General features: G+C 39.3%; 1 protein-coding gene and 1 non-coding gene across 51 annotated transcripts in view; one reads left to right on the top strand and one right to left on the bottom strand.

The window, feature by feature from the left end:
• Nucleotides 1–18,721, bottom strand: part of EIF4G3 (eukaryotic translation initiation factor 4 gamma 3) — a 367,607-nt gene that overhangs the window by 30,011 nt on the left and 318,875 nt on the right. For all 50 annotated transcript variants that reach the window (XM_016955647.4, XM_063785248.1, XM_063785240.1 and 47 more), the window contains 5 exons: nt 17,196–17,289; nt 15,792–15,909; nt 13,493–13,713; nt 11,649–11,764; nt 2,852–3,024 (listed from right to left, as the gene is read on the bottom strand). In XM_016955647.4, coding sequence (XP_016811136.1) covers nt 2,852–3,024; nt 11,649–11,764; nt 13,493–13,713; nt 15,792–15,909; nt 17,196–17,289 — 722 coding nt within the window. The remainder of the gene's footprint in view (nt 1–2,851; nt 3,025–11,648; nt 11,765–13,492; nt 13,714–15,791; nt 15,910–17,195; nt 17,290–18,721) is intronic.
• LOC112207183 (U7 small nuclear RNA) lies at nt 3,237–3,298 on the top strand. Its single transcript, XR_002941644.1, has one exon. It is a non-coding gene; the product is annotated as a U7 small nuclear RNA (small nuclear RNA).

Genomic DNA, 18,721 nt, shown 5'->3' with positions numbered 1-18,721 from the left:
GAAACATGAAGTAATTGCTGAGACACAGAACTGTTAACCTCATTTTATGTCTAAATAAAAGGTAGTAGTGTGTTAATTATTGCTGGCAACAGCAATTCTAACACCAACAACAAAACTGTAGCCACCACGTCTGGTTATGATATTTTTTCTTCAGAGAATCCCACAAAGGGAGAAATGCAAATGTCTGAGATATCCGAGAGACTAAGCTAGTATCTCACAAGTTCAATTATAGCCAATAAAGGTACACTATGCTTCTGGGCATCTTTATAGATATGAATCAACTTCCGAGTATAGTTTGAAGAGACAGAAAATGGTAAATGATAATTTACCATTATCATTTCCAGAATTTTCTGAGGAATGTAGCATAATACCTGGATAATAAGTAACTATTTATAAATGGATATCCTCGTCACTCCAACAGTATTATTTCTAGGAAATTATAGTTTCAAGTCTGCTGGGAGGACCATATTCAATCTGATTGTGAGCGTGTACATACCTTTATTTGCTCTTACCATTTGCACTGGCTAGTTACTGGACTGAATTGGAGGCTTCTCTTTTAAAACTGGGAAACCATCCTGGCCTTAAAAACCAATAACCACAGCAACTTTTGCCAAAGTGTCTTACTAACTGGTTCAAATGGCCTTAATTCAGAGCAATCTAGCTTACTGCTGAAAGAAAACTTTTTTTTTTTCCCCAGATGTGGTCTCATTCTGTCACCTAGGCTGGAGTGCAGTGGTGTGATCATGGCTTACTGCAGTCCGGACCTCCCAGGTGCAATCCTTCTGCCTCAACCTCCCAAGTAGCTGGGACTATAGGTGCACACCACCATGCCTAGCTAATTTTTATATTTTTAGTATAGATGGAGTTTCACCATGCTGCCCAGGCTGGTCTTAAACTCCTGGGCTCAAGCGATCTCCCTGCCTCAGCCTTCCAAAGTGCTAGCATTACAGGTGTGAGCCACCATGCCCAGCCTGAAAGAAAACTTCTTTTTTGAGAGGGAGTCTTGCTCTGTCGCCCAGAATGGAGTGCAGTGGCGCAATTTCAGCTCACTGCAACCTCCACCTCCCTGGTTCAAGAGATTCTCTTGCCTCGGTCTCCGGGTACCTGGGATTACAGGTGCGTGCCACCACGCCCGGCTAATTTTTTGTATTTTTAGTAGAGGCGGGGTTTCACCATGTTAGCCAGGATGGTCTCGATCTCCTGACCTCGTGATCCACCCGCCTCGGCCTCCCAAAGTGCTGGGATTACAGGTGTGAGCTACGGTGCCCAGCCTAATTTTCATATTTTTAGTAGAGACGGGGTTTTACCACGTTGGTCAGGCTGGTCTCGAACTCCTGACCTTGTGATCTGCCCACCTCGGCCTCCCAAAATACTGGGATTACAGGCGTGAGTCACCACGCCTGGCAAGAAAACTTTTTAATGGTCCTAGGGGCAAGTATAAATTTTCTAGGACCTAGAAGACAACGCTGTCATTGCTTGCAAAGTCAAATGAATAAATTCAACAATGACTTTTTTGTTTTTTTGAGACTGAGACAGGCGGAGTGCAGTGGTGCAACCTTGGCTCACTGCAACCTCTGCCTCCCGGGTTCAAGCGATTCTTATGCCTCAGCCTCGCAAGTAGCTGGGATTGCAGGCTCATGCCACCATGTTGGGCTAATTTTTGTATTTTTAGTAGATGTTGGCATGTTGGCCGTGGCTGGTTTCAGACTCCTGATCTCAAGTGATCCACCCGCCTCAGCCTCCCAAAGTGCTGGGATTACAGGTGTGAGCCACTGCACCTGGCCAACAATGACATTTAATGGTTACCTTATTCTAAAAGGATTGCCATATGTGAAATGACTACGGAAAAATATACAGTGGCATTTAATCATATGTGCATTTAATTTATGAGAACATGAGCTTGGCAAAAAAAAAAAAAAAAGAGGAAAATTACAAGTAGTACAGACTTCTTACTGCCATTTGATTCAATAAGCATATGTCCAGGTGAGGATGAGATGGCAGATGTAAATCCAATGTCCAGACCTTAGGAGATCCTAGTTGCTATTCCCTTAGAGAGTGGGCATCTGTCAGTGCTGGGTGTGACTCTGTGTTTATATTTGATACAACATGGCTCCTAAAACAAAATTTTTTACCAATGCAATTTTCACTTTAAACATTGGTTATACAACCTATGCCTGGGTAAGATTTTGTGGTTGAACCGCAAGGAACCTGATCCATGTACTTGTGATGATGGTATATCACAAATATACCAGAACCTGATCAAATGAGGATTCACCACCAGTGACAGGCAGATAGGCAGACCTTATCAAACCATCCATTGACAAGAATCATAATGAAACCAACCTGAAATAGACTAAATCATTAAGAACACCGAGTTACATAACCTTCTCCATGAGGCTAGAGTGGGCACACAAGTGCTTCCTAGCCACAATAACCATGGTTTATTGAAATAATATGGTTTTTAAATTTAAGACAATTTTTCAGAATTGTTCTCACAAAGAAGAGCTTTTTTCCTCAAAGAACATTTGGGGATCACATGTAAATGTGCTGCTAAAGGCCTCAGAGTTTCCCTGAGGCTAAGGGGTCTCTGTTACCTTACTTACATCATGATAGAGATCTAACAATAATATTCAGAAAACCAAAAGATAACCTTTATGCCCTAGCACAATCTATAAAATGCCATCACATCAACCAACATATCAATATATTAATTGCATCATATCAACATATTACAGTGGATACAATTTTCATCTATGGAAAAAACTAAATACTTAAAGAGGTAAGTACTTTGAAAATTAACTGGTACCCAAGAGCCTAGTAACTGAATACCACTCTTGAAGAGGATACTGACCCTTTGAAAAAGTCCTGTTTGCTGAGTTTTTCTGACTGTACCAGCTGATAGAGTAGTTGGCCCATGTGATCCCTGGTGATCTGGCTCCTTTCCAAGGTGGACTCCACTCCCACTCTCACAAAAACATGTAGTAGGCCCTGGGCATTCAGCTCTTCCACACACTGCATGGCTTCCTGTTCCAACAGCAAAGAAAGGTTTACTCCAAAATCTGAATAGTGTTACCAGAATGTTAAGATAACTTTAAAATCTTTTACTTACAACAGAATCAGTAGAAACCTCCACGAACAGGACAGTTTTCAAATATAAGTTTATATTTGTTTAACATAATATATAGCTCAGTAAATTGCAGGCTGATATGGACAATATTAAAAGTCATACCAAAAAAGAGCATTACAGCCCTTTTCAAATTTATCTAGTAGGTTTTCCAGTTTTTACCAGAGAACTGTTTTTATAAATAAAAAAAATTTTAAAATGATGCATCTTTACAAAGCTAACATGTTTAGTTTAACAATTTTATTAAACATCACTCAAAGGGCAAGTCAAATGTATTTTTCTACATAATATTTACTTATTTTATGATCACTGATTTAAAAAATTGAATATGGTATATTATGAAATAGAAATTTAATGTCACGATTCAAAAGCCTTAATGTGTCAACAGAGGTTACTGTGTCTGTGTAGGTTAATATTTGCACAATCTTCAATGAAAAAGGTCTTCCTTCATATGAAAGTTAAATTTAAGTGATATGGTTAGGTTAAGCATTAAAATTCTTTTATTAAGTTCTTGTGGTATGCTTCTTAATTTGTGCTTGTTAACTGGTGTTTACTATAGAGTATCCAGCCAAGTCAATATCTTTGGTCTGAAGGGTAAAAGTCAGTCAGCCAGAGTTGCTGATACACCAATAAAGCAGTGTATCTCTCTTCTCAGCTACTGGAAATTAGTCTGGTGCCCTGAATTCACAATCTTTTGGTTCAACCTTTGCAGCAAAGTAGCTCTTCCAAGGGGGAGGATGTAGGTAGGAAGGGGGAGGATGTAGGTAGGAAGGGGGAGGATGGAGGTAGGAAGGGGGAGGATGTAGGTAGGAAGGGGGAGGATGTAGGTAGGAAGGGGGAGGATGTAGGTAGGAAGGGGAGGATGTAGGTAGGAAGGGGGAGGATGGAGGTAGGAAGGGGGAGGATGGAGGTAGGAAGGGGGAGGATGGAGGTAGGAAGGGGGAGGATGGAGGTAGGAAGGGGGAGGATGTAGGTAGGAAGGGGGAGGATGTAGGTAGGAAGGGGGAGGATGTAGGTAGGAAGGGTGATGAACTGATGCAGAAGGGAGAAGGCTCATCTAGGTGTCTCACCACTGCCGCTTTTTCCTCCCTGCTCCTTTATTTAATACCTCCCTCACATTAACTTTTTATCTAACAAAATTTCAAGCCTACAGAAAAATTAAAGAGTCATACAATATACAACTACATATTTTCACTTTGATTTAGATTCATCAATTGTTGTTTTCTTTCTGAATGTCCAAGAAATTTACTATAATGTCAATAAAAATATTTGATATATAGTACATATTCAAATTTCCACAACTGTCTCTGAATGTCTAATATAGCTTTTTGTTGTTGCTGAGTCCAGTTGAGAACCCGACTTTACATGTTATGTTGTTCAGATTCCTTTAATCTAAAATCGTCCTTTCTCTTTTTTGTCTTTTCATGACATTGCCATTTTTGAAACATTCAAGACAATTATCATGTAAAATGGTTTCTTTTTTCTTTTGAGACAGAGTTTCACTCTTGTCACCCAGGCTGGAGTGCAATGACATAATCTTGGCTCACTGAAACCTTTGCCTCCCAGGTTCAAGAGATTCTCCTGCCTCAGTCTCCCAAGTAGCTGGGATTATAGGCATGAGCCACTACGCCTGGCTAATTTTGTATTTTTAGTAGAGACAAGGTTTCTTCATGTTGGCCAGGCAGGTTTCAAACTCCTGACCTCAGGTAATCGCCTGCCTCAGCCTCCCAAAATGCTGGGATTATAGGCGTGAGCCACCGCGCCCGGCTGTAAAATGTTTCTTATATATGCTTTTAACCAACTAATTCCCTTTTGTTTCTGGCCACATCTGTACCTCACAGACAGTCTTAGTTTGTTAAATAAATTACCACTCATACTTCTTATTTCCAACTTCCAGAACGTTGCTTCTGTCTATTCCCTGGTCTCTTCATCCTTGTGGGTCTTTTAGTTTTTTTTTTTTTAAAGAGATAAGGTCTCACTTAGTTACCCAGGCTAGAGTGTAGTGGCATGATTATAGATCACTGCTGCTTCAAATTCCCAGGCTCAGGCAATCCTCCCGCCTCAGCCTCCCAAGTAGCTGGGACCACAGGCATGCCAGCATGCCCGGCTAATTTTAAAAATTTTTTTTGTAAAGATGGATATCTTGCCCAGGCTGGTCTCAAATTCCTGGGCTCAAGTGATCCTCTAGCCTTAGCCTCCGAAAGTGCTGGGATTACAGGTGTGAGCCACCATACCTGGCCCCTTGTGGGTTTTTTAACCTTATTTTAAGCCAATCAACATCATTGTTATGCCTTTTCAAGAGGACTTGTAAATGAATGCAAATATTCAATCCTCAGGCTGGAAGCGGTGGCTCACACCTGTAATCCCAGCACGTTGGGAGGCCAAGGCGGGCAGATCATTTGAGGTTCAGCAGTATGAGACCAGCCTGGCCAAGAAGGTGAAACCCCGTGTCTACCAAAAATACAAAAATTAGCCGTGTGTAGTGGCACACGCCTGTAATCCCAGCCACTCGGGAGGCTGAGACAGGAAAATCGCTTGAATCCGGGAGGTGGAGGTTGCAGTGAGCTGTAATCACCCCACTGCACTCCAGCCTGGGTGACACGGCGAGACTCTCTCCAAAAAATAAATAAATAAATAAATAAAAATCATTCCTCAGTATTTAAATGGAAGTGATTAAATGTCTTCTAATGGGAATTCATTCACTGTGTTTGCATAAAGGGTCAATTAGCTATATCATGATATATATTTTTTAAACTTTTAAGATCGGGGTACATGTGCAGGATGTGCAGCTTTGCTACATAGGTAAATGTGTGTCATGGGGGTTTGCTGTACGGATTATTTCATCACCCAGATACTAAGCCTAGTATCCATTAGTTATTTTTCCTGATCCTGTCTCTCTCCTTCCACCTTCTGTCCTCCAGTAGGCCCCAGTGTGCATTTTTCTCCTCTACGTGTCCATGTGTTCTCATCATTTAGTTTCCACTTATAAGTGAGAACATGAAGTATTTGCTTTTCTGTTCCTGCATTAGTTTGCTAAGGATAATGGCCTCCAGCTCTATCCATGTCCCTGCAAAGGAAAGGATCTTGGTCCTTTGTATGGCTGTATAATATTTCATGGTGTCTATGTACTGCATTTTCTTTATCCACTCTATCGTTGATGGGCATTTAGGTTGATTGCATGTTTTTGCTATTGTGAATAGTGCTACAATGAACATACGTGTGCATGTGTCTTTATAAGAGAACAATTTATATTCCTTTGGGTATATACACAGTAATGGGATTGCTGGGTCAAATGGTATTTCTGTCTCTAGGTCTCTCAGGAATCACCACACTGTCTTCCACAATGGTTGAACTAATTTACCCTCCAACAGTGTAAAAGTGTTCCTTTTTCTCCACAACCTCGCCAACACCTATTATTTTTTGACTTTTTAATAATAGTCATTCTGACTGGTATTAGATGGTATCTCATTGTGGTTTTGATTTGTATTTCTCTAATAATCAGTGATATTGAGCTTTTTTATCTTGTGATTGTTGGCCACATGTATGTCTTCCTTTGAGTACTGTCTGTTCATGTCCTTTGTCTACTTTTTAGTGTGTGTTTTTTTTTTCTTGTAAATTTGTTTAAGCTCCTTACAGATGCTGCACATAAGACCTTTGTCGGGGGCCGGGCATGGTGGCTTACGCCTGTAATCCCAGTATTTGGGATGTGGATCACCTGAGGTTAGGAGTTTGAGATCAACCTGGCCAACGTGGCGAAACCCCGTCTCTACTAAAAATACAAAAAATTAGCTGGGTGTAGTGGCGGGCGCCTGTAATCCCAGCTACTCGGGAGGCTGAGGCAGGAGAATCGCTTGAACCCAGGAGGCAGAGGTTGCAGTGAGCCAAGATTGCGCCATTGCACTCCAGCCTGGGCGACAAGAGCAACACTCCGTCTCAAAAAACAAAGAAAAAAAGACAACAACAAAAAAAACCTTTGTCGGATGTGTATATTGCAAACATTTCCTCATATTCTGTAAGTTGTCTGTTTATTCTGTTGATTGATAGTTTATTTTGCTGTGCAGAAGCTCTATAGTTTAATTAGATCCCATTTGTCAATTTTTGCTTTCGTTGCACTGTTTTTGGCATCTTCATCATGAAATCTTTGCCTGTGCCTATGTCCTGAATGGTATTGTGTAAGTTTTCTTCTTCATAGTTTTGAGTTTTACATTTTAATCCATCTTTAGTTGATTTTTGTATATGGTATAAAGAAAGGCTCCAGTTTCAATTTTCCGCATATGACTAGCCAGGTATCCCAATACCATTTATTAAAAAGGGAATCCTTTCCCCATTGCTTGTTTTTGTCAGGTTTGTTGAAGATAAGATAATTGTAGGTGTGTAGTCTTATTTCTGGGTTCTCTATTCTGTTCCACTGGTCTATGTGTCTGTTCTTGTACCATACCACGTTGTTTTGGTTACTGTAGCCCTGTAATATAGTTTGAAGTAGGCTGGGTGCGGTGGCTCACGCCTGTAATCCCAGCACTTTGGGAGGCCAAGGAGGGCGGATCACAAGGTCAGGAGATCAAGACCATCCTGGCTAACACCATGAAACCCCGTTTCTACTAAAAGTACAAAAAATTAGCCAGGCATGGTGGCGGGCGCCTGTAGTCCGGGCTACTTGGGAGGCTGAGGCAGGAGAATGGTGTGAACCCAGGAGGTGGAGCTTGCAGTGAGCCGAGATCGCGCCACTGCACTCCAGCCTGGGCAACAGTGCAAGACTCCATCTCAAGAAAAAATAAATAAATAAATAAATAAATAAATAATAAAAAATATATATATATAGTTTGAAGTAGGGCAGTGTGATGCCTCCAGTTTTGTTCTTTTTGCTTACGACTGCCTTGGCTATTTGGGCTCCTTTTTTTGGTTCCATATGAATTTTTAAATACTTTTTTCTAGTTCTTTGTAGAATGTCAGTGGGAGTTTAATGGGAATAGCACTGAATCTATAAATTGCTTTGGGCCGTATAGTCATTTTCATGACAGTGATTCTTCCTATCCACGAGCATGGGATGTTTTTCCAGTTGTTTGTGTCATCTCTGATTTCTTTGAATAGTGGTTTGTAGTTCTCCTTGTAGCGATCCTTCACTTCCCTTGTTAGCTGTATTCCTAGGTATTTTGTTCTTTTTGTGGCAATTGTGAATGGGAGTTCACTGGAGATTTGGCTTTCAGCTTGACTGATGCTAGTGATTTTTGCACTTCGATTTTGTATCCTGAGTCTTTGCTGAAGTTGCTTATCAGCTTAATAAGCTTTTGGGCTGAGATGATGGGGTTTTCTAGATACAGGTTCATGTCATCTGCAAACAGGGAGAGTTTGACTTCCTCTCTTCCTATCTGAATATGCTTTATTTCTTTCTCTAGCCTGATTACCCTGGCCAGTACTATGTTGAATAGGAGTGGTGAGAGAGGACATTCTTGTCTTGCGCTGGTTTTCAAGGGTAATACTTCCAGCTATATCATGATACTCACAGTGTCACAGCAGTTCATAACCTTGCCCTTCCATCTGGTTTTCTCATGGTTTGCTTCTTTTTGTCTTTGAGCTTTTAGTTGAAATGATACTTCCTGTCTTCCCTGACTCCATCAAATCACATAATTTTAGTTTTTGGCACTGAAAACATTTTTTTGGTAGCTACTGTTTATTTATTAATTTACTACCTATCTTTAGGGCCAGACTTGTCTGTATCTCCCCACTGGAATGTAAGCTCCATGGAAGCAGATTTTGTTGTTCACTACAAATATGGTATACCCAGTCACAACCCCTAAAATGTGGCTAGCACACTTAGGTATTCAATAAATAAATAGCATAGAGACTAAAACATGCACGGTGGAGTCAGACAGAGGTACATTTGAACCCTGGCTCTGCCACTTACTACTTTAGAGTTTAGGAGTTTAACTTAATCTCTTGGGCTTAACTTTTCAGAGTTACCGTGAGAATGTATATAAAATATAGATATAAGAACTTGGCACAGTGCCAGGCACAAAATAAACCCTCAATAAATATTAATTTGAATCACTTTTAAAAACAATAGCACCTAATAGGAAGATATTTGGAAAAAATATTTTTAAGATCTGCTCTTTAAGTCTTTAGCCTGACACACTAATACCCTAAAGGTAATGAGATAAAGCATTTTCTCCTCTGAAGCTAGAAACTTAGCTTTGAATCCTCAATCTGGCACTTATTAGCAGTTAAGATTTTGAACAAGTTGCTTTACATCTTTGCACCTCAGTTTCCTTATCTGAAAAATGGGTATGATAATAACATCAACTTCAGGAGAATGTTACGAGGACAATACAAACTAATACATACCGAATATGTACAATAGCACCCAACGCAGAGTAAGTCCTCAGTAAATGCCCAATGTTAATACCTGTTTTAACCATATTGCAGGCACAGTTGCTTTGTACACTGCACAATGAAATTGTAAAGATACAATGATTCTGCCCCTTCTGTATTGCAAGCCTGGCCCAGGGCTCATGATTCTCCAAAGAGTCCTCCTATTGTACTCTTTAGGTGTTACTAAGGTCTTTTTCTCCCTATACCTCCAGTTCATCACAGGATCATATTTTTCCCCTTTTAAAGGGTTATTCATTGACTTTGTACATCCTTCAAATTACATCTGAAGCCAATCTCCACTGTTTTCTTCCTTACTGTCTTGGCGTTTCATCTTTCTTGACCATTCTAATTTTTTTGCAATTCGTTCACATTTCCCTACTTCCAAGCAAGAAAAAGGCTATGCTGCCAATTTATAAGAATACCCCTAATTTTCCAGGAAGCTAACTGATGAATCACAGTACATCAGGTTTATTCTTTGGCTATTTCCCGTTAATGTTCATTTACTTTGGTACATTTCCAACAGTTTCTGCAAAGCACTCACCTCCACCTCACTCATCATCAAAAACTTCCTTCTACTTCTTCTGAATTTTGAAGAATTTCAGAGGCTTGAAGGCTTTAGAAGATTGAACTATAGATAACCAAGGTGATTTTTATATATGGAAAGCAGATGATGATTACACTGTTAAGAAAACAAGTAATATTTTCTTTTCTTTTTTTTTTTTTTTTTTTTTTTTTGAGACAGTCTCACTCTGTCACCCAGGATGGAATGCAGTGGGATGATCTCGGCTCACTGCAACCTCTGCCTCCCGGGCTTCAAGTGATCCTCCCATCTCAGCCTCCTGAGTAGCTGGGACTACAGATGCGTGCCACCACACCTGGCTAATTTTTGTATTTTTTGTAGAGACGGGGCTTTATCATGTTGCCCAGGCTGGTCTCAAACTCTTGAGCTTAAGTGATCCTCCTGCCTCAGCTCCCAAGGTGCTGGGATTACAGGCATAAGTCACTGCACCCGGCCAAGAAAACAAATAATCTTGAAAGAATTTTTAATAATATAGTGCCAAAGCAGCAAAAGTAGTTAATATATCTGACAAATACTTTAACAGATAAGACTGTTTTAACAGATTAGCCTTTCCTGACCTCGCATCACTTAATTAGATCCCATTAATGGATTTCTCCTAAGACCTATAGGTCTACTAGCATTTATCATAACTACAGTTAAGTAACTGCTAGTGGAGTTATTTGTTTATGGTTTGTCTCTGCCACTAGACTATAGGGTTCACGAGGTCAGGTAGAAATGTCTTATTCACTACTATCTCAAAATGAAGATTAAAGAGGAGGTAAGGGTTAAAGGGCAAATTCAAGGCCTTGTCATGAAATCTCTGGCTTAGGCTGTCTGACCTGGCACATTGCTTGTTTCTTTATGCCTCAGTTTTATGAAATAAAGAAAAAGTAATGCTGGCCATATTTCAAGATTAATATGAGAATGATAACAGAATGATTATAAAGACCATGACAGGCCAGGTGTGGTGGCTCACGCCTGTAATCCCAGCACTTTGGGAGTCCGAGGTGGGTGATCATTTGAGGTCAGGAGTTTGAGACCAGCCTGGCCAAAATGGTGAAACCCCGCCTCTACTAAAAATACAAAAATTAGCTCAGCATGGTGACGGGCACCTGTAGTCCCAGCTACTTGGGAGGATGAGGTAGGAGAATTGCTTGAACTTGGGAGGCGGAGGTTGCAGTGAGCTGAGATCGTGCCACTGCACTCCAGCCTGGGCAACACAGCAAGACTCTGTCTCAAAAAAAAAAAAAAAAAAAAAAAAAAACATGACAGCTATATACAGGGTGCCAGAAATGCTTCATAATGATAATGTGTTGTTTTTGTTCCTTAATATAGAAATCAATTTGGTTTTCCCTTAGTGGGGATGGATTGGTACTCATACTCTCTGCCCACCACTCTATGTTGTAAATTATAGTATCAAATTAAAAGAGAGTACTTGGCAGAAATGCATCAGCGTTAAGCAAACTGAATTGTGTAGGACTTGGATTACTCAACCTAAGTCTTATCAGTTCACAATGACACCTGATTTAGACCAGAACCAAGTTATTATATACTATCAAAGGACTTTCTGTGTGTGTGTTTTTTTTTAATCTCATTTACCTTAAAATCATTAATGTGTAGAAATTCATCAATGATAGATTTGGACTTCCTCTCCAGTTCCTCTTCTGATAATGCAGCCTTGTCATGAGCTGACACTGCTGAAATTTCTGGTTTTGCTATTAGTGAGGCCCCCCAAAAAAAAGTAAAAATAATAAAAATTACTATTAAAATAGTGAGATTATGGTTGACAATATTATGTGCTATTACATTATTTTAATAGCTACAAGACATTTAATAGATAAAAACAGAATACAGAAACCTTTTGTTTTAGAATAGATTTGCATTAAGTAACTTTATAATCTACAATAACAATGAACAAGATTTAGGAACATGATAAACTTTCCTAATTAAAGCTTTTTTGTTCCTTTCTGTATTATGATTGCTCCCCACTGCTTCGAAGATGAAGAGTACATGAGGTCTTCACAATCCTGCACAGGTCAGGGCCCTGCTCGCCACTAAGCTTGAGCCACACTGATCTTGGGCAGCTGCTTGAACAAACCGTGGCTATTCCTACTACAGCTTTGCTCACAGTAATCCTGTCTGGAGTGCTCTTTCCCTCTGTTTCACACCCATCCTTGCCTACGAACTTGTTTCATTCCTACTGGTCCTTCGGATGAAGGAAACCTCCCCTTGCCCCTATTCTACATAGCTCCTTGGTACCAGATAGTTCTAAGTATTCTCTTAGAACTAAATTCCTTCCTTCATAGCACCTTTCTCAGTTTGTGTCTTTCGTGGAATTACTAAAAAAGGTCTTTCTGACTCAGCAGACTGAAGGCCGAGAACAGGGATCAAGGGCCTCACATTCACTGTGCATCTGGTAAGTGTACAAATGAACCAGACAATAAAAACACGTAGGGCAGCTGTGCTACATTATTCATTACACCCAAGATATTTTATGTCCTATCCTGTTATATTTCAAAAGTATCTAGCACAGATTTTAAAAAAGCCATATGTCCCTAAAGCTGTATTATCTAAAGTTACACCAATTGGGAGAAGACACTTCAATTTGTCTCTGAGATCCATTTAGGGACTACAGTTAAGAGAAACAATTTAAATAGTGAAACAAATTAGAAAGCTATATAAATACTAAAAAACTAAAACTGGTATTACTTCACAACTAATATTTAAAAGAGGCTGAAAATAATCTTCAATTTAAACTGTTTTCCATTGCTATATTGGTCATCACAACATTTAATACTTTTTGAAAACCTTGTATTTATCACGTAATGTTCTAAGTGTTTACGTGTATTAACTTCTTATTTAATTTTCATAATATCCTGAAAAGGTAGGTACAACTTATCCCCATTTAACAGATAAGGAAACTGAAACACAGGTTAAATACATGAAACAATTTTTAGAGCATTATCTGAGCAAGTCCTCTAAGTATATACATGCTAAATGCATACAAAAACAACAGGTTACCACGGAAGATGAAGTCAACTAAAGATAACCTAATACCTTCTCTTTGGTTTGTCTTGCAGTGGCTCAATGAGAATTTTCACACATTTGAGGAGCTCTACACAGCATACACAATCTAACAGCAACGTCAAGTGTGGGATGTTACAGGGACTTGTAAGAAATTCAGATTGCTTAAAATACAGCAGGAGGACCTCCTCACCATAACATTTAATAGAGAAAGGAGAAAATTTACAAACTGTTCAGCTAAGGCATACCTAGGGAATGAGAACTGTTATAAAACTATGAAGTACCCTTTAACTCTTCAGATGCTGGTATGTGTTGCTATTATGTGTTAATTCTAAAATCTACTCAGGCACAGTCTCTTTTTTATTTTTCCTTCCAAATTTAAAACCCAAATCTGCATCTGTTTAAGCCAAGTCTCTCACCTGACTCCCTTGTTTTATTTCGCTCGGCCTCAGTGCTGTTCCTCTCCACATCCACACCTCCTGTGAGCTGCTTCACGGTCTCCAGCATCTCTCTCCGCTGCTCTTCTTGAGACTGATTGTCTAGCAGGTCTTTACTGCTGCCACCCCTCATGAAAGTATTTGGCCGAGCTGTTGCAGATGGAAGGGGCTTGTCATTCTTCTCCCTGCCCATACTTCCACGACTTAAAAGACAAAACAACACTTTTCAAAGGAAAGACAAGCCCATGTCCCCCATATTCAAATTATATATATCACTAAGACTTTCTGAAAGTATACAGAATTTTTCACAGATAACATTAGATGTGTGAGGCACCAATTATATTTCAAAGTTTATTCAACAAACAAGTAAAAGAGTGCTTTAAAGGGAATATTTATTAAGATGTTTTAACTTTTTTCTCTGAAGGGATACTATTTAACACTTTAACATGTCAGTGGTGGCCGGGCATGGTGGCTCACACCTGTAATCCCAGCGCTTTGGGAGGCCGAGCAGGGCAGATTACTTGAGGTCAGGAGTTCAAGACCAGCCTGGCCAACATGGTGAAACTGTGTTTCTACTAAAAATACAAAAATTAGCCGGGTTTGGTGGCGGGCGCCTGTAATCCCAGCTACTTGGGAGGCTGAGGCATGAGACTGGCCTGAAACTGCGAGGAGGAAGTAGCAGTGAGCCAAGATTGCACCACTGCACTCTGGCCTGGGTGACAGTGAGACTCTGTCTCAAAAAAAGTCAGTGATAATTTTGGTAATTTCTTTTTCTTTTCTTTTTTGAGATGGAGTTTTACTCTTGTTGCCCAGGCTGGAGTGCAATGGCGTAATCTCGGCTCACTGCAACCTCCGCCTACAGGTTCAAGTGATTCTCTTGCCTCAACCTCCTGAGTAGCTGGGATTACAGACAGGGTTTCTCCATGTTGGTCAGGCTGGTCTCGAACTCCTGACCTCAGGTGATCTGCCCACCTCGGCCTCCCAAACTGCTGGGATTACAGGCGTGAGCCACTGTGCCCGGCCTTAATTTTGGCAATTTCTTTTTTTAGTTTTAAAAAATCTTTCAGGAATAAAGAAGACAATGATAAAGTATGAGTTACATAAATGAAAGGGAAACAAATATTATAAGAACATGGTATCACTATCTTAGAAATTATACAATGATACCTTTTTATTTAGAATCTTCAAACATATGGAAAATATTTGAGAATCAAGAAGAAGCTGTCTTGGATTAGCCAATGCTATATATTTTATTCCTTTTAAGAGAGACTCTCCATATTTCCTGATTTCGTCTTCTTTTAGACAATTCTAACCAGCTGAGCAAACAGTTCGTTGGCCCGTGGCGGACCAGAAGCAGCAAATTAAAAGGGAAAAGGAGAGACTCGGGCAGGAAAATGGTCTAACTATTGTGAAAGAACGTACACAAGTGCTTAGGAAGCAGAACCATTAGGGGACATTTATGACAGGGCAAAGCGCCACAAGTGATACTCAATGACAACCTGAATCATCATGAAAAGCTCGCTTGTGCTAACTATACTTTGTTTCAATAGAAGTCAAGGGAATAAGAACACAGTTTACAAAGTCTACCTAATCAAACTTATTACAATAATAATAATAAAAAGCCTGATGGGAGGATCGCTTGAGACCAGGAGTTCAATGCCAGCCTGGGCAACATAGCAAGATGCCATCTCTAAAAAATAATAATTAAAAAAAAAAGTTTTAGAGCTTAAAGAAACTTCAATTCTGAAAGTGCTTATGTAAAAAATGTTATTTTTTGTGACTGCACTACAGGGTGCCCATTCATTTTATGTAAACCAGCCAACAGGATACTTGACTGTATCAATCCTAGAAAAGCAAAAGCAAAAAGATAGTGAAATATGGAGACTAGCAAAAACTGAAGGACAACCTCAAATATAACATGAAGAGTGTGACAGAGAAATGTATGGGTGGATTGTCATGTTCTTTAATTCCCATGGTTGAGAATGCTAGGTGCTTCTAGAACATCTGGAGGATTAGCTTGCGGAGCCCCTAGACATGCCTCCAGGGCTGTTTGGGTGGGCCTAGCTTTCTTAAGAATCCCTTCCCTCCCATCCCATCCCAAATCCACCACCCAATTATGTTCCTATCTTAGAAATTATAGTGTGTGAAGATTAAAGAAATCAACTTTAGGAATAAAAGGAATGCATCCATAAGGATTACTATCAAAACCCTTGTTCCTATCTTGCCACACATACTGGCAAGCGGGCCAGCCTTGAGTAGACATAAAAAGCAGGGTTCTCACCTAGTTAAGGTCCTTCGGGAATCAAACTCTACAGGCGTGGATGGCGTGGACCCTGAGGGTGCTGGAGGTTGCAGGGCAGAGAATCTGTTTAAACTGGAAGCACTTGACCGTAAGGCATCTACACATGTCGAGGATTTAGAAAAAAAATACAAATCACATGACTAAAATGCAAATAATCAGTCATCTGCATCCCTAGGTGAGGCCTGAGACCAGGCATTCCTAACAAGCTTAGGTGATGCCCATCTCCTGGTCCCTCTACCATATTCTGAGAAGCAAAGTGTTAGAGGGAATTTGCACATAATAGAGTTTAGAAGTCTTTACTTATTTCAACCATTGGTTCCTTTAAAAACATAGTAAACAGGGGTGGGAGTGGCACATAGGAGGAGGAAGGCAAGCGAAAACAGAACAAAACTTTAACAAAGCTAACCAGCACAAATGCTCCAATCTCATTTGTGCACAAATATGCATGTGGGTTTTACTGAATAATGACATTTTTTAAAATTTAAAGAAAAAAAGGTTGAAATTACTTAGTAGAAGGGACATATAGGAAGTAGGTTAACATTGAATTTTTTGTTCTTTCCATTGGGCTTCCTCGGCTAGTAAGATGTGTTTGTGAGATCCAAACATCTTTGGTCCTGAGGTCAAATCTCTCAAAATCTGATTTTCGAAAAAGATTTTGAACAATGTTTCTTTATTCTTTTACAGCTCCCTAAAATTATAGTAAATGTTCTGCATATTAAGATTCTTTTATCAGCATAATGAGTTTCCCTTTTAATTTAGGGTCCCAGTAATTTCTCTAGCTATATTAAATTTGTGAACAACAACAAAAAGGGAACCTAAAAAATTAAGGTCTTAGTGGCTGAGTGTGGCTCATAACTGTAATCCCAGCATGCAGGAGGCCAAGGTGGGAGGATCACTGCAGCCCAGGAGTGCAAGACTAGCCTAGGCAACACAGTGAGACTCCATCTCTACAAAAAATTAAAAAAAAAAAAAAAAAATCAGCCAGGTGTAATGGCGTGCACCTGTAGTCCCAGCTACTCAGGAGACTGAGGCAGGAAGATTGCTTGAACCTAGGTGGTTGAGGCTGTGGTGAGTTGTGATCATGCCACTACACTCCAGCCTGGGTGACAGAGCGGGATCCCATCTCATAAATAAATAAATAAATAAATAAAGGTCTTAATTAAATAGTCTAAATGAATGAATTGAAATTAAAAAAATACTTAAAATTATTTAAGGATCCTGAGAAAGGATCTATGTTGAAAGGAAAGGGCTACCAATAAAATTTTAGGCATGATTAGTCTACACATCTTTCCCAAAAACCATCATTCGATGACTATGGGAATGCGCTGTAAGGCAAATGCTAACAAGCCACAGCCAGGTTTGAGAAGGGACACACACACTTACCAGTCTCACTTGCCTTTGCTCCACCACTGCTGCCTTTTCCCCAGCTGCCTAGCTGTGCTTTAGGTACCAGCTGAATTTTTTCATCAATTGTAGGCTGTAACATAAGGGACCACAAGTCAATTATAGGAAATATTCTAGAAGAATAGTTTTTCTTTTATTTTTTTCTTCTTCAGTGAAGTAGAACCAATTTTAGCAACAAAAATTTGTTTGGAATGCCAATTTAATAGAAACAGAAATTGCAGCTGTTCTCATTAAACTGGGATCCATGTGGCCCCTGAAGCACTTCCTTGGACTCCAGTTTCCACAAAAGACTGTTTGGTCTAGAGAATGCATCCATGTCCTCCTGTTTAAGATGGTTTATGAATTTGCTAACTGTAATAAGCAGTTTCTAATCATTCTTCTTGTACAATACCCATTAATTTTAAAAATAAAAATACAAATACTACAAAATTAATTCATTAGTGTCTTTACATGACTGTCAGAAAACAGATCAACAGACACAAAAATTTCATGTTGGCTAGAGATAGGCAGTGGGATGTGAGTATTCAATAAAGAATAAGAACAAAGAGACTGGAATGTTAGGCAGGGAGCACAGGAAGTTAAGGTGCCTGATATCTCATGTTTAATCTTCCAAGCACAACTTTACTACAAGTGAAATAAAATTACGCTGTAATGCATATTATTATAAAATACATATAACATAAAAGCTGTAATGTAGCGCTTTGTAAAAAAGGTATTTCTATGGTCTGACAGCTCATAATATATATGTTGCTATGCTATGTAATATGCTTTCACACAAACCACTCCCAATTAACAATAAATATGTGTAATGGTTTTGTTCTAGGATACCCATGTATAGTACCTCCAGTATAACTATCTGAATACACAAAGTTTATTAACAATTTACATACTTAAAAATATTAAGGTAGTAATGTTGGAGGTTTGATACCAGCACTGTTTTTATAGTATCCAAGCACGGAAAGCATAATATTTAAAAATACAAATGTTGTTATTAAATACTGACACATTTTTCAAAATGCTGGAGGACTTCTTTAAACATAAACTTTTGGTTAAAACTGTCTCTAGATGGAAATGGAGATGGGTAAGACTCAAATTGTATTCAGCAATGGAATTCCTGCTCTGAGATATAAACAACTAGAAGAAAGTACCAGAATCTTGGAGAAAAGGATCCTAGCTAATTACATTATTAAGAGAGATTCAGAAGGAGAATTTTCTATCATGAAGCAAAGCTTTGACAAAACTGTGAAGATGCAAATGACATAGCCCATTTTATTCCAATTTTCTTAAAGACTTTTCTTAATACTTCTTGTCAGTTATCTTCTTTCATGTAGTATTTTCACATTAGTTTTGATTGTCTTCAGTATTTTGCTAGCAGGGTGCCAATTTTCAGAACTATGGGAAGTATAAGGATCAAACTAGACTTGCAAATGATTTGGAAAACCCACTGGACTTTAGAAGTTTCCACTCTTATCATATTTAATTCTGCTTTCTCTACATTCTCCAAA

Source organism: Pan troglodytes, chromosome 1 (assembly GCF_028858775.2).
Source record: "Pan troglodytes isolate AG18354 chromosome 1, NHGRI_mPanTro3-v2.0_pri, whole genome shotgun sequence".
Taxonomy (NCBI): Eukaryota; Metazoa; Chordata; class Mammalia; order Primates; family Hominidae; genus Pan; species Pan troglodytes.
This window is presented reverse-complemented; position numbering and strand designations above follow the sequence as displayed.